The 16,096-nt window shown below is 41.2% G+C and overlaps 3 protein-coding genes across 3 annotated transcripts in view; 2 read left to right on the top strand and 1 right to left on the bottom strand.

Moving 5' to 3' along the window:
• The first annotated feature begins 754 nt into the window (after nt 1-754).
• Nucleotides 755-6,793, top strand: mfap1 (microfibril associated protein 1). Its single transcript, XM_054771840.1, has 8 exons — nt 755-942; nt 1,312-1,531; nt 1,607-1,748; nt 2,102-2,289; nt 2,849-3,118; nt 3,285-3,444; nt 4,633-4,722; nt 5,919-6,793. Exons 1-8 carry the CDS (start codon nt 861-863, stop codon nt 6,096-6,098), a joined length of 1,332 nt encoding a protein of 443 aa, XP_054627815.1. The 5' UTR covers nt 755-860; the 3' UTR covers nt 6,099-6,793.
• A 2,003-nt stretch (nt 6,794-8,796) lies between these two features.
• Nucleotides 8,797-15,857, bottom strand: hypk (huntingtin interacting protein K). The gene is made up of 4 exons (XM_054771858.1): nt 12,660-15,857; nt 11,829-11,884; nt 11,660-11,711; nt 8,797-9,037 (listed from the first exon to the last, which is right to left on the bottom strand). Exons 1-4 carry the CDS (start codon nt 12,882-12,884, stop codon nt 8,942-8,944), a joined length of 429 nt encoding a protein of 142 aa, XP_054627833.1. The 5' UTR covers nt 12,885-15,857; the 3' UTR covers nt 8,797-8,941.
• Nucleotides 15,239-16,096, top strand: part of serinc4 (serine incorporator 4) — a 48,810-nt gene continuing 47,952 nt past the window's right edge. Inside the window, exon 1 of the mRNA XM_054771833.1 lies at nt 15,239-15,472. Within this exon, the coding sequence (XP_054627808.1) occupies nt 15,446-15,472 (27 nt within the window). The 5' untranslated portion in view covers nt 15,239-15,445. The remainder of the gene's footprint in view (nt 15,473-16,096) is intronic.

Here is a 16,096-nt window from a genome sequence, read left to right as displayed (position 1 = left end):
TCACCATCTTGATCTTTTTGTAGCTTTTCAGTGGGGTTTCATGCGTGGCATGCAATTCTCTACTGAAACGGTAGGGGCGCTGTTTCCACGAGGGTCAACTGATCACAGTTCTTTTTGAGCTATTAGTTTGTTGGCTTCCTTCATCGCGAGCAAACAGTGGCATTTAAAGTAATCTTTGTGTCTTTTTTTAATGTAAATGCTGGCTAAATGCGCTCTGAAAAAGTCCTACACACAGAGGAAATTGCCAATTATGCAAATTAGATGTAAGGAAAGGACGAATCAGCCCATTAAAACTGATGCATTTAACATATCTTAATGCCAGTTAAAAAAATGCTGAATTTAGTAACGCAATTAAAGTTTGACTCAAATATTATACACAATAACCAAGGTGGAGGAATATAAAGGCGGTTGGGGCACACTGGAGCAACACTATTTAGCAGGTAAAGCAGCAACAGACAAATATGAGGTGTGTGGGGTAACCAAGAATGTGCAGTCTGTGTTGATTGACTGCTGGAAATTAAAAGAGTTAAAACACTAAAGTTTGTAACCAGGCTTTAAAATGATATCTTAAGGACACAGGATTAATGTATACGGTGTAGAACATTTTTTTGCTTTTCTCCTGTTTGTAAATCTGTAACCGAAGTACTAGCCCGAAGGATGCACACTCCGGTACACTAGGTGGCGGTATAAACATAAAGGTGAGTTGCGACCCGCCATAAACAAAAAGAATTGGAAAACCCTGACTCCGCCCACATTGACTGAGACTGGGCTTGTGGTCTTTTGGTTTTCGTGTGTGAACAATTGGCAACGCCAGTGAAATCCGACATTTATATTTATTTTGAGTTCACTACCGGGCAGCCATGTCCACCCACGATTCGGCGAACATGAAGCTTCCACCGATCCAGTCCACGGCCGGAGCCGTGCCTGTCCGGAATGAGAAAGGTGAGAATGGCTTGCTAAAAACGTGCTAGCATCGCAAGCTAACGCTAACGCTAACACTAGCTAAGCATCAGCAACGACCTCAGTATTGACAAATATGCTAATAAAAAATGTATTAGTTGATAGTGTTCTGTTGCATTCTACAACTGATGCTTAGCCACGGTTTAAATGATTTAAGTTCGCCTGTTAAGTTCCATTCTTCCTGGTTCCGTGCATTGCACTGAAAGATGAAATTGTTGTGAAATATTATTTTATAATATATTATGTGGCTATACGTACAACTTTAACCAAGAAAATGGAAACACATAACAGCTGGAGATGTTTTATCATCTGCTGTGTTGACTTTAACCTCTGTAATGTGTCATTACACAGGTGAGATCTCTATGGAGAAGGTGAAGGTGAAGAGATACGTGTCAGGTAAACGTCCAGACTATGCACCGATGGAGTCATCGGATGAGGAGGAAGAGGACTTCCAGTTTGTTAAGAAGGGAAAAGAAATGGAGCCTGAGATGGAACTGGAGGAGGAGGATGTCGTCTCCGACCCACGTTTAAAGCGTTTGCTCAACCGTGTCTCTGAGGATGTGGAGGAGAGGTATCACGTGACTTTGGACATTTGGCTCTCTTTTGAATGCTGTTATGTCACCTCTTTGCGTCCCTCTTTGCTCAGGTTGGCGAGACATCGACAGATCGTAGAGCCTGAAGTTGTGGAAGAGAGCAGCGAAGACTCGGATGAAGGGACGTGGCATCCTCAACGTGAGGAGAGCAGTGAGGATGAAGAGGAAGAAGAAGAGGAAGAAGTTGATGATGAGGTAGTTATGTGAATTTAATTTTATATGTGATGATCAATTGAGTATTTATGTAATTGCTGTAAAGCTGTATTGACCTAATTATGAGACACTATTTTTCCCTTTAAAGTCCCAATGAAACGAGTAGTTTTATTTTCAGGACTGCAATCTATATGTGGCGTTAGGTTGCAGGGGCAGATGATGGTGTTGTCTAACTTGCATAATTGACCATGTTGCACAAGTACTTTGAGGCCATGTTGGCGCAAATATAGATAAATGTGGCGGACCACCACAAATAAGTTACTGGATGGGAAACACTGGAGCCGTCTTCTATTCTTATATGCTGCTGCTTCCACAACCCTCCCTTTTTTGTGCAGGAAATTGAGAGGCGACGAGCAATGATGCGGCAGCGGGCTCTGGAACGCAAGACCGACGAGATGGAAGTCATGGAGGTGGAGGAGGAAGGGAAGTCTGGGGAGGAATCGGAGTCTGAGTCTGAATATGAGGAGTATACAGATAGTGAAGATGAAGCAGAGCCACGACTCAAACCAGTTTTCATCCGCAAGTAAGTGCTGTTTCTATCATGTATGAGACTTCTATGTTTATATATGTATTTATAATCACCATAATTAGGCAGTTTAAGGCCTATCTCATGTGTCCTACATTGGGAAAGCTTGAATTGCTCATGAAGAAGGAGGTGTTCTTCATACGCAGCAAATCGGTTAGATAGTTACACGGTGCTACCAAAAATAACACAATAGGTAACACACGTGGAAGACAATGTAACTGTAACACGGATTACACGGGTACTGAAATAGATGCGTACACGCTGATATGCATGCAAAGCAATATAATTCTATAGTAATTTACAACCTGCTAAAAATAATGTATAACTCGCAAGGCATGCTGGGAAGCCCACACGCACACTTCCCCAACTAGAAGTTACTTTTGTCCTCTTTGAAGTGTAATTCTGGTCTTGTTGACCTTGTTGTGCTGCTGCCATTCTGTAACTTTCTCCGGTAAATTGCCTCCTCCCAATAAAGCAATAATTAGTGCAATCAAATGAATGAAGAATTGAAAATGTAGGTTATTTACGTCTCACTCGTCGCGTGCTTGTATCCCAGAAAGGACAGAGTGACCGTAGCCGAGCGAGAAGCAGAGCAGCAGAAGCAGAGGGAGCTGGAGGCCGAGGCCAAGAGACAGCAGGAGGAGCGGCGGCGTTACACCCTCAAGATAGTCGAAGAGGAGGCTAAGAAGGAGTTCGAGGAGAACCGCCGCACGCTCGCCGCTTTGGATGCCCTCGACACCGACGGCGAGAATGAGGAGGAGGAGTACGAGGCCTGGAAAGTCCGTGAACTGAAACGTATCAAGAAGGACAGGGAAGCTCGAGAAATGTGAGTAGAAGCTGGCATTTCAGTCACACTCATTCAAAGCAGATGGTTGTGAAGTGTATTCTTCTGAAAGACGGACTCAAGTACTCCCTTTCATCGACGCGCATTAGACTTATTGACTAATATCCTGAAAGCACAGTGCTGATGGTGCTAAATTGTGTGTTGACAGGATGGAGAAGGAAAAGGCTGAAATAGATAGATTCCATAACATGAAAGATGAGGAACGCAGGGCTGAGCTCCGCAACAACGGCAAAATGATCACCAACAAAGCATCCAAAGGCAAATATAAGTTCCTTCAGAAGTACTACCACAGAGGAGCCTTCTTTATGGTGAGTACATTGTGCGACACTTTACTTATGGTCACTACAATATGCAATGTCATTATTTTGTTGCACTGTTTAAAATCTCTGGGCTTGTAGACCTTATGTTTGACGAAAATTGCATTGCATTAAATTAACGCAGAGATGTCCAAGTGTGTTTTTTTAAAACAAAAAAAATATATAAGAACACCACTGCCGGCTAGCGTATGTTAGCAATAGTGATTTAAAAGAACAGATGTCTACATTTTTCAGTTACAAATTCAGCTGCATAAAAATTGTCATTCAGCTCGAATAAAATAACTGGCGTTCATGGCTGTGTGCGCACACACAAGCCGTGTCATAGAAGCGATCGATTGTTATGATGATGGCTATACATCCATCCATACATCCATCCATCCATCTTTCTCCGCTTATCCGGGTCCGGTTCGTGGGGGCAGCAGTCTCAGTAGGGAAGTCCAGACTTCCCGGTCCTCCTCCAGCTCCACCGGGAGGCCACCAAGGCGTTCCCAGGCCACCTGTGAGACATAGTCCCTCCAGCGTGTCCTAGGTTTGCCCAGGGTATTCCAGGGTGCTGGAGAGAAGGGTACGACCGTTAGTCGAACCTCGGCAACAGGAGGTGCTAGGTGCTATACGTTCAATGATAGCTAATGTTAGTTAAACTTTGCCAAATTACTATCATTAGCTGACAGCAAACTATAACTAGTGTGTGTGTGTTACGTCGGCGTACTCTGTTTAAACCCCAGTTACATCGGGGGTGCAAGACTCCACTTCTTCTCTTTCAAGCATGCGCACCAATGACCTGACTACGTTTAACGTGTTAATCTCCCCCTTTGTGGGCGAGACTTCTAAGTCAGGGCCAAGGGAATTCAACTAGTTGTTAGACCATGCACAATAGTAACTCATTTATATTGTACGCAACACTGAACCCTCTACTGTATTGCTGCTTCCACTCTTTGGTTAGTTGCTCTTGGTAAGGACCTGGACAACATATGGTATTACCTTTGTGATGCCCTCAAGTGACTCGACAGCGGGCACTTTTTAGTAAGAAGAATGCAGACTGGGACTTGATGAGTTGGTTGACATAAGCGGGTTCCACCGTATCGTGAGCACGCTGATTTTTGTGGTCTTCTCCTCGAAGAGTGTGGTGTGGCTCCTTCCACAGGCAGTAATGTAATGTAAATGTGGTTTGTGTTGCAGGACGGGGAGGAAGACGTGTACAAGAGAGATTTCAGTGCACCGACTCTGGAGGATCACTTCAACAAGACCATTTTGCCCAAAGTCATGCAGGTGAGCGTCAGATGTCGTTATGTTACTTACTTAGAGCAGTTTAAAACGTATTTAAATTAAAGTACTTGTGTGATGTGGGGGGGAAAACAATAACATGCGTGTAATGACACATGCAGGCTACAAAGACCACATTCACAGGGATAGACAAATCTACAGTCGTAGTTCTGCAGTGGTGTGCCGTGAGGGCCAGCAAAGCCTTCTCTGCTGGCCTAAACACTATCATAAACCCTGACCTACATTTATAATTTAAATTCTACTATTTGTTCCATGAAATCGTACAAATTCATTCCCAAAAGTCTATTATCTTTATTTAGTAGCGTGCCTCTTGGCTGCACTGCTTCCAGTACATGTTACCTTTTTTCCTTTGGTCCTATCAGATTTGAGCTTCTGTGCTGCCATGTCAATGTAATCTGCCTAGGGCCTTCAGAATGAGTTGTGCTGGTCCATATCACTTAAACACTATTAGCAATGGGGCTGTTTCTTTAACCAATCAGGCATACAGTAATGTCCGCATTTTTCTGTGCTTTGATTGATTGTCCGAAAGCCTAACAGTCATAGTTGCGCGGTGCCCTTGAATGGGTCATCACATGAACAGCACATTGCTTGATTGTTCCCGTTTCGATCACAAAGAAAGGAGATAGTCACCGTGTTGTTAATCGTTCCGTGCGCATTATATGAACAAATCAAGTTTATATATATTTTTATACGTAAGTCAACTCGGGAAAGGGTTGGTTCACCACTTCCACTGGAGGTCTTCCAGACCAGTTCTTACAAGTGAGTGGAATACTTTTTATATCATTTTTTTAATGTTCTGTCACATGATTCTTAATGATGATGATGATGATGATGATGATGATGGAGTGTAGAGGTTTGGAGTTGTTTAGAGACTACGTAATGACGATAAAGGGTTAACTGGGCTTTTTGCTTTAGTAATTTGGTATTCATGCCCAATTCTATAATGCCACACATTGTTAAAATGTGTTTTTGTATATTATTGATGGTTTGTATAATTGTGACGCGATGGCAGTGGTTATAAGAGGTGGATTGGGTCACTTAAGTCCCCACTGAAGGCCCAGGTACCAAATGCACCGCCCGCCACTGTAGTTCTGTATTGAATTTGGTGCACTTTGAGCATGTTCAGTAAAACATTTTCTTTTTTTTATACCATTTTTCTCCCACTCATTAACACTAATAAGGTCAAAAACTTTGGGCGGTCTGGACGAACCAAGTACACCCACCTGGTGGACCAAGACACCACGTCCTTTGACTCGGCGTGGGCTCAGGAGACCGCTCAGAACAGCAAATTCTTCAAGCAGAAGGCAGCAGGCGTAAGAGACGTGTTTGAACGGCCCATGGTGAAGAGGAAGAAGACATGAGATGTGCGTGCAGTCGTGCACCGCTCCCTCCGATGGACTGTATTTTATTTACAAAATGTGACCTACACTCATCCTGGGAATGAATATCATATCATCTTTGGGCGCTTAATGATTTATTTGAACCATTCTTTTTGTGGGGTGGAATGATCATACAACATCAAGATTTTCAATGATTTTGAAAGAGAAGATTTAGGTCTCTGACCCTGTGAAAATTAGAACAAGTCCTAAAAATGAATGCAAATTAGTTTTTTTTCTCCCCTTTCATTCAACTTGTTGAAAATGTGTGTTATATAATCATTCCATTCTGGAAAAAGGACACTCGAGCCCACGATGAGTGTATGTCACCGTCTGACCGCAACTGTAAATAAACAGACAGAATCTGTTTGGATCTTTTCGATCCATGTTAAAGACTGGAGTTCAGACATTGTTCAAGATGTTTGAAGAATGATCGTAAATGTGAGTTGAAATAGTTTTCTCCTGTATTTTGATTAGTCCATCGTCTCTGATGAAACAAGCGCAAAATTGTCAATCCTGTTGCCATTTGAACCAGACAGACAGATGGACATTGTACAGAACATTTTTTTATATTTGTACTTAATACACAGGTGCACCTCAAGAAATGACAATATTGTGAGGAAAAAAAAGTTAAAACTCCTAATCAGGGTGATTAAAAAGCAACTCCCTATTTTAAAATATTTATTGTTTTTCTCTTCTATTTTTTTTTTAGTTTTATGTATGAGTATTAAATCTGTATTCCTGCCCCCGCAGAGAAATTTATTGAATTGTATGTCGTCCATGAACCCCGGTGGAGAAGTGCTGGGTTACTCCCTCTAAATTTTCAGCCACTCTCCGTTCAATATATTGGTCAAAAAGTGCGGATAATTTCAACACCTTCAGGAAATTGCTCTGTCTTTACTGCCACATGCTCTGGGTCAGCAGATCCCGCTTCCACATACTCCGCAAGGTTTAAAATATCTCACCAACTCCCGAGAAAGTTGTATGTTCTCCGACGTCAGAGCACCAACGCAATCATTGGACTAGATTTGCGTTAGTCCCGCCTACAGATGTTGATGGTGGTTGTGACAGGTAAAATTAATTCATGAAGTTGCACACAAGTCTGAAATAATAAACAATTTAATAAATCATTAAATAGTGAAATAATTACAGATGGTTTTAAATTAAATTAACTGGTATTTTAATTATGTAATGACTATTTAAAGATTTAATGACATTTAATAATTTAAAAATATTTACTGATTTATTGATTTTGCATTTATTGATTTATTATTATTTATTGATTTAATGACTGATTACATAAAGATTTATTTGTTGTTGTAATTAATGACATTTAATTCATTATTTAAAGATTTATTTAGGTATTTATTTCATTTTGTCCTCCATGATTCTACAGAGGGACATGGCTCAGGTTGTAGATTGGTCATCTCCCAACCTGATGGTGGTTGGTTTGATTCTTAGCCCTCATTTAATCGTTATATTATCATATATTTTTCCATTCCAACATTTCAAAATCTGCCAGTTTGTCCACTAACTACTCCCACATTTATCAACCACTTCAAACCAGTCTAACATCAGAAAGGCCAGCTCATTCGGGACACGTAGGCTATATATCAGGACTTTTCTAAAAATCCAATTACAGTTGAACCTCGGTTAGCGTCTGCCACATTAGTATGTTTTTGGTTAACGTAAAAAAAATTACGCCACAATTTTGCCTTGTTTTTTGTGTACAGTATGGCGGCATCATGGCATACACTGCATAAGTCCAACTGTTCTTGATGTATTTTTTTTCCTTTATCACAAAACGCCCTTCCTTGTTAGCACCCTACTAGCTAGCCAAACAAAAATAGGAAGCGGAAGTTAGCTACGTTACGTAGCCCGTCTGTCTGTGATGCCATCAGCGTTTTTTATAGTCTTACAATTATAGTTTTACATGCATAAAACAATTCCAAATTCACATAAATGACAAATGAATGTGATAAATTAACGTTTAAGGTTACTTTCACCTTTACTGAAGAAGTGACTGTTCCCAAAGACACGATGTGGCAGCGAGATCAACCACCACCACCTTCCTGTTTTCAGTCACGTCAAGAATCAGTCTGTTAAAGGTAACAGTTAAATTATCATTTATCTCTTTCAATAATCATTTAGATGCATTTTTGAATTGTTTTCTGCATGTAAAACTATAAAAATGTGTTTTAACATTTTTGGCTTTCTGGAACAAATTCATTGGATGTACATTATTTCTTATGGAAAAAATTGATTTGTTTAGCGTCCGTTTTGCTTAGAGTCTGATGTTCTGGAAATAATTTACACTACGCACGGTTCCACTGCATTTAGTATTTTCTGTGACATTTTTTCCATTGAAAATGGACAATTCCAATGTCGCCCCCTATTGGTGGAAATTCATTTGACATTGAACATTACATGTAACATTGTGCTTATTGCGTGAACTGTGCCATGGCTCAGGTCGTAGCACGGTCATCTCCCAACCTGATGGTTGCCGTTTCAAAGCCGCAGTCAGTGAATAGATTTCGTTCTTCATTTCAATTCAGCTTCACCATTCGCATGCATTCTACTGAAACGGCTTCATCTAGATGCAGTTGCTCCTGTATATTAATAACACTTGCGTATTTTCACAAAATAAATGTGTCCATATTACTTGAAATGAACATGCTTCAAAGACGAGATGGGTTGTTGAAATACTTGCTTTTACTTGAAAAAAAAAAAAAAGTTACACCACAATGTTTAAAGATTTGAGTTCATTTCTAAGGAGCGCTGGTCTGACAGTCAAACAGTCTTGTGTGTGTGTGTGTGTGTGTGTGTGTTCAGCTGGTCAGCGCCACCAGAGCTTCCACCACATTGCCCATGTGTTCCCTCAGACTGCGCTCTGCTGCCACCCTCGAAATCTCCATCTCTGACATCTGCATCACAACATGAACATCATTCCGTCAGCAAGCGCACTCATTCAAAAAAACACGTTTACTGTACAGTCCTACCAGGATAAAAAGATTGTTGTGGCCTTAAATGTTTGATTTCATGGGAGCTTTTCCCAAAAAGTGCAATGGAAGTGTTTGTCGTGATTAAACATAGGAGATTATAGTTATAATAGTGAAATGAAAAAAACTGACCCATTTACGTCTTTATGTATGTGGGGTATTACTTTTATCCACAATGTAATGGCAGCTCGGCATAATAGAGGATCAAGGTGCCCAATTAAGCATTTAAACCCGACATTACTTACCACCGACGGGGGCTGGCTCGTTTCTGTTATAGCTAAGGTCTTTTTGCTGTCCCATGTGATGCTGCAATGAGGTTGGCCGAATTACACTTTCCCCACTTCTGTGCCACCGCAGGAAACTTGTGCATGACAAGTTGACAACTTTTGCATTCAGCTGCAAAGTCTTTTTCGGACTTGAATGAAAAATACTACCACGCGGCTGACATCACTCCTGCTCCTTTGTGAACACGATAGCACGTGCTGCTGTTGTGAGCACGCGGGCCATATCTGGACGCTGCTGTGTAAACGGGCGGGGGCAGAGAATGGAATGGTGGAATAGACTGTATCGGGGTGCTAATATAATCCGATACTGTTTTTTTTGCTGATATCGGCTGGATCGGGATGCCCCTAGCGACAAATCTAGTGAAGAGACTTAAGGCGGCTGCCCCCGCCCCATCTAAAAGTCCCTCAGACAGATTTGTTTGTGACATTAAAAAAACAACAAAAGAAAGTTAGTTTGTAGTTTTTAACATATTTGTTTTGCTTTTTGTATCTTTAACTCAGTTTTTATGTAAATGCCACATGACCATTTATGCAAATTTGACAATTTAGTAAACTCCTTGCAATCTACAACTGCCACAAATAGATTACAGCCCTGTGGGAAACACTGAATATTCAAAAACACTGAGAAAGAGAAATTCACTTACCACGCCTGGATCTGGAACAAATTAACCGCCATAAACGAGGAATTACTGTACTGTATATGCACATATTATTAAGGACATTTTCAATATACACTGCTCAAAAAAATTAAAGAAACACTTCGAAAACACATCAGGTCTAAACTGGGGGAAAAATGATCTTGAATATCTTTCCTGACAATAATTGGGTGATGTATTAGTAACAAAATGAAAAAAGACTACGGATGGTGTCCTGGGGGATCTCCTCCCAGATCTGGACCAGGGCATCACTGCGGTACCTGGACGCATGGAGGAGATTCCAGGAGACAGGTAGTTACTCCAGGAGAGCTGGACAGGGCCGTAGAAGGTCCTTCAACCCTCAGCAGGATCGGTATCTGCTCCTTTGTGCAAGGAGGAACAGGATGAGCACTGCCAGAGCCCTACAAAATGACCTCCAGCAGGCCACTGGTGTGAATGTTTCTGACCAAACAATCAGAAACAGGCTCCATGAGGGTGGCCTGAGGGCCCGACGTCCTGTAGTGGGCTCTGTGCTCACTGCCCAGCACCGTAGAGCTCGATTGGCATTTGCCATAGACCACCAGAATTGGCAACTACACCACTGGTGCCCTGTGCTCTTCCCTGATGAGAGCAAGTTCAACCTGAGCACATGTGACAGACGTGAAAGGGTCTGGAGATGCCGTGGAGAACGTTATGCTGCCTGCAACATCATTCAGCATGACCGGTTTGGTGGTGGGTCAGTGATGGTCTGGGGAGGCATATCCCTGGAAGGACGCACAGACCTCTACAGGTTAGATAACGGCACCCTGACTGCTATTAGCTTTCGGGATGAAATCCTTGGACCCATTGTCAGAACCTACGCTAGTGCAGTGGGACCTGGGTTCCTCCTGGTCCACGACAATGCCCGACCTCATGTGGCTAGTGTATGCAGGTAGTTCCTGGAGGATGAAGGAATTGATACCATTGACTGGCCCCCACGTTCACCTGACCTAAACCCAATAGAACACCTCTGGGACATTATGTTTAGGTCCATCCGGCGCCGCCAGGTTGCTCCTCAGACTGTAGGGAGCTCATTGATGCCCTGGTCCAGATCTGGGAAGAGATCCCCCAGGACACCATCCGTAGTCTCATTAGGAGCATGCCCCGACGTTGTCAGGCATGCGTACAAGCACGTGGGGGCCACACAAACTACTGAGAATCATTTTGAGTTGCTACAATAACATTTTGGCAAAATGGACCAGTCTGCTGCATCATTTTTTCACTTTCATTTTTGCGGTGTCTTTGATTTCCCCCCTCTGTAGGGTGATCATTTTCATTTCTATCAAATGATGTGGCATCATTTTGTTACTAATACATCACCCACTTATTATCAGGAAAGATATTCAAGATCATTTTTTCCCCAGTTTAGATCTGATGTGTTTTCGAAGTGTTCCTTTAATTTTTTTGAGCAGTATATTATAATTTCATAAAGTATAAAATATCTACCCGCATCTCCTACCTACAGTGTGTACCATCTGCTAGCATTTAAATATTACATAATATCATACAAGCTCAAAAATTTGAGGCATGACAAATTGCACACTAAACTTTGTCAAGTGGTGTTTTGTCAAGTGGTGTTTTGGACTTACAATTAACTCGACATCCTCTCTCTTGATAGTCACTTTGGCCAACTCTTTTTCTCTGAAAGATCAAACAGACAATGCATCTTTCCTTTTCTCTTTCCTCACCTAGTGGCAATTTTTGCATTTGTCACAGCGAAAAATCCTGGGGGGAAAGATTCAAATTCATTGATCTTACCTCTCTTGTTTGGCTTTCTGTTCTCGTGACCTTCTATCTCCAATGACTGACATAGCCTGCAAAGAAACAAACACTAATATAAACGACGATGCTCAGCGCTTCCCGTTCGTTCATTAATTAGTGGCAGCCTGCCACGACCACATTTGGAACACCACAGATAAATGTGGTACTATTTTATTCATTTTTTATTTATTTATTTATTTTTAATTGCATAGATTTGGTTCTACCAGTTTGCCCTCGCTCACAAAAAACATTATAATACGACTGACTGTGTAGCTTGTCGTTACAACTCCACACATGTTGATGGCATGATAAGTCTGCTTCTTAACACACTGCATATATCCCCACTGACTAAGAGTCGGGCGCACTAGCCAGTAGGTTAAATAAGGAGTCAAAAAAACAAGATAATGTCAAATATATTTCTAATGACACAAACCAAAAAGCTCAGTTTTATCCATCCACACACACAAACACTTCATTTAGAATGATTGAAAATCACCACTCCGGCAGGAATTTTGCGTCATGGCCAATTATGCAAGTTATAAATTTGTTGTAGGAACCCACTGCAACGAAATGTCGATATAGCAATCTGAATGACAAGTCAAAGCATGGTATTAAAAGGGCTGCCTTAGCTTCAATAGTTGATACAAGCGTTTGTTTATGAGGAATAACTAATTCATCTTGATTTGGTAGTGTAATAAAAACGTTGAAAAAAATGTTAATTGTGTGTTTTGACCATGTTGAAATCGCTTTGTGGACTAAATAACGCGACAATGAAGTCAGCACTGGCCGCATGTTGACCAATGCGATATCAACAACAGTTTCTCTTACCGTTTCTAAGTCGGAACTGGAAATTTCTTTCTCCTCCGCGTAGTCGGTGACTCTCTCCAAATCTGCAGCGCCGCTATCATGTTTGCGAGGCTTTTCAGTTGGCTTCCCAGTGCAGTTTTCCTCAGCTTCCAGGTCCAAATCGACATCTCCCTCAGTCGCCATGTTTGCAACGAGTGAAGCCGGAAAACTCTTCTTCTTCTTTTCCTGAAGCATTATGTGATACATTTCTGCCCCCCGCCGATTGCTCAATGCTATTGCATTTTTATTTTCTATGCCTTATTCTCAACTGCAAATCTCACTGAGAAACTACGGTGTTTTGCTATTCTTTCTCGGTGCTCCTCTGTTTTAATTAAACAGGTCTCCATATTTTAACTTCTGTGGCTCCGCCGGAGCAGCACACTTTTTGACCGCTCGGCAACACTCGGGAAACCTCGGCGTACTACATCCTGTAGTCGGTAAAACCTGGCCTTAAAAATAAAAGAATCTAGCAACATTCTATCTCCATAAATCAAAATATTAAAAAAACCACCATACATAATTGCCTTAAAAATGACTTTAAATTGCATCTGAAATATCTTAAACTGATCAAGACCAAAATGCTCAAATTATATACTGAGTTTGTAACTCTATATTGTGAAAAGGGTTAAACTTTCCTTTTTAATGTCTACCCTCTGTCGTTTGTTTTTGTTCTTTTCTTTTCTTATTTTCCTTTTATTTCTGTAGTATGCTTGCTCCTATGTACTAATACAAGATTGCACTTTTATTGTCCCTTTGACTATAAATAAAGTTCTTGTTTAAAAAAAGACAAGAAAAGAAAAGAAAACAAATAAAGAAAGAAATAAAAAAAAGAATAGCACATTGGCCAACACAGTAACAGTCTGGAGATCGGGAAAACCTGGGTTCGATTCTCCCTTGGTCATTTCTGTGTGGAGTTTGCATGTTCTCCCCGTGTGTGTGTGGGTTTTCTCCGGGTACTCCGGTTTCCTCCCACATTCCAAAAACATGCATGTTAGGTTAATTGGTGACTCTAAATTGTCCATAGGTATGAATGTGAGTGTGAATGGTTGTTTGTCTATATGTGCCCTGCGATTGGCTGGCGACCAGTCCAGGGTGTACCCCGCCTGTCGCACGAAGTCAGCTGGGATAGGCTCCAGCATGACCCCGCGACCCTAAAGAGGAGAAGCGGTATAGAAAATGGATGGATGGAAATAAAAAAGAAAAGATGCACACCAGTAAAAAACTAAATAAATAAATAACAGGTTGCACACCTGCAGGCAGTCGGCCAGATTTTCCACCAGCACAGAAAATCTGATGGAAGGCCAGAATTTCCCTCAATTTCTGGAAAATATCCTTTGTTTTCAGCTGCAAATGTTGACTGGTCCGCTCATACTGAACTGTATGTGTGCTCAGCAGGGAGTCTTATAACAACAGCATGAAGGAAAAGCGGTAGTTCCCAATTTTTTGTTTTTTGCAGGGGCCCACCTTTGTTTTCGATATGACACTTAAAAACAAGATATGATTTTTTTTTCTTCAATTCTGTACTTCAGAACTGAGATCTACAGCATGACTGCTCACACGATGTACTTTTACGATTTAAGATCAGGCTCATTAAACGCAACCCAGACCTTTTAAAAACTTATCCAGCTCAAAAAAACACAAACTGAACATTTGCTGTGTTAAAACTGTATATGGAATTTAAGGGGGGTCTTTTTTTTTGACTAGGGACTTGTCACTTGACTCGTCACTTTTTCAGTCAGGCTGTGGCACGAGGAGATGCTGCTTCTTTAGGCCCCTTAGTATTGAGAACGTATTATTTATTTATGTATCTGTAATAATAATGGATTCAATTTTATAGTGCTTTTCAAGGCACCCAGTGCACTTCACAATGAAGTGAATTCATGATTCATTCACTCCTCGTGTGTGACACCGCTACAGCTGGAGTAGTCTGATGGAAACGTGGTTGCCACTTTGCACCTACGGCCTCTCCGACCCCCACCAAACATTCTACACCAGTGTGTGTTTTGCACTGGAGGCAAGGCGGATGGTATTTCTTGTCCAGGGACACGACGGGGTGGAGGAAGCAAGGATTGTTCGGTTTCCGGACGACCCGCTTTGCCTCCTGAGCCACTGCCGCCCTGTGTGAGACACTAACACTATAGACACTCAGACTGAGACTCTAACAGATAGTTTGTGCCTTTCAGACACTTCAGGCCTCAAATAGCCCCCAGGCCCCACTTTGGACACCCGATGTACGATCCATAAATCCAGAGATGTTTTTTTAATCCTGTGAAGATCAACCTCTATGTGAGCTTGTTCTTGACTGAAAGTTGTTTTGTAAGACAATAATTGGATTACGTACGCAGACTTTCAATAGTCCGGATTAGGCCTTCACTTCATGGTTCTCGTTATTTTTCTATTTTAAGGGTTTTAATTGTCTTTGAATAGAAATGACCCTTGAACCACTCCAACAGATCCGCTTTCTCCAGACATTTCCTGTTCTTTTGCGCGCGTACGTCTTTTAATCCAGCAGGCATAATCAGATTAAGAAAAGAGAAAAAGGCTTTTTGGGAGGAGCGAAAATCACATCGGTGCTCCCGGTATGCCGTGCTTGGTCCTCAAGGAAATGTGTGTCTTGGTTTAATAGAAGTGGAGGGATGGCACAGTGGCCAGTCAAACGTTGCTTTCATCATGCCAACCCTTTCATACTTCTCTATGACTGACGGATGTAAAATTGAGGATTTTTAAGTTTTTGGGTTTTTTTTTTCACATCAAGCCTCTGTGACGAGATGTCTGGACGTTTTGTACGAGCCCAGGTAAGACCTGCTTGGTCATCCTACAAAACGTAGGTATGGGGCAGAGACACCTAAAATACAGTACATTGATTATTGTGACTAAACAGTGAAGTAAAATGGGTATTGTATATAGCAGGGGTGTCCAAAGTGCGGCCCGGGGGCCACTTGTGGACGGTGGCACATTCTAAAAATATTACTGAACAAGAAAACCCCCCAAAAAACCCACCCAACAACAGCAGAAGAGGAAAATCAGCGGTAATTTTACAAGAATAAAGTCAAAATATTAAGAGAAAAAAATTGTAATCTAACAAGAAAAAGTCAAACAAAGTCTGTAAATGAATAAAGATGGAAAATTAGGTTGTGGAAAAAGTTATGTTACGAGAATAAAGTCCAAATACGATGGGAATGAAGTCATAATTACAAGGAGAAAAAATGTACAAGAAAAAAGTTGAAATAGTTAAAAAAAAAAACAGCTGTAATTTTACGAGAATAGTGAAAATATGACAAGAAAAAAGTTGCATTCTAACAAGAAAAAAAGTTTTTGAGAATAAACTTGTAATATGAGGAAAAATAATGTTTTAATACCATAGAGTCGAAATATTAAAGAAATAATATAAACATGTTTAAAAGTCATAATAGTATGAA

The sequence above is a fragment of the Dunckerocampus dactyliophorus genome, chromosome 3, assembly GCF_027744805.1.
Source record: "Dunckerocampus dactyliophorus isolate RoL2022-P2 chromosome 3, RoL_Ddac_1.1, whole genome shotgun sequence".
NCBI lineage: Eukaryota > Metazoa > Chordata > Actinopteri > Syngnathiformes > Syngnathidae > Dunckerocampus > Dunckerocampus dactyliophorus.
The sequence above is the reverse complement of the archived record's forward strand: the minus strand, read 5'-3'. Positions and strand labels throughout refer to the sequence as shown.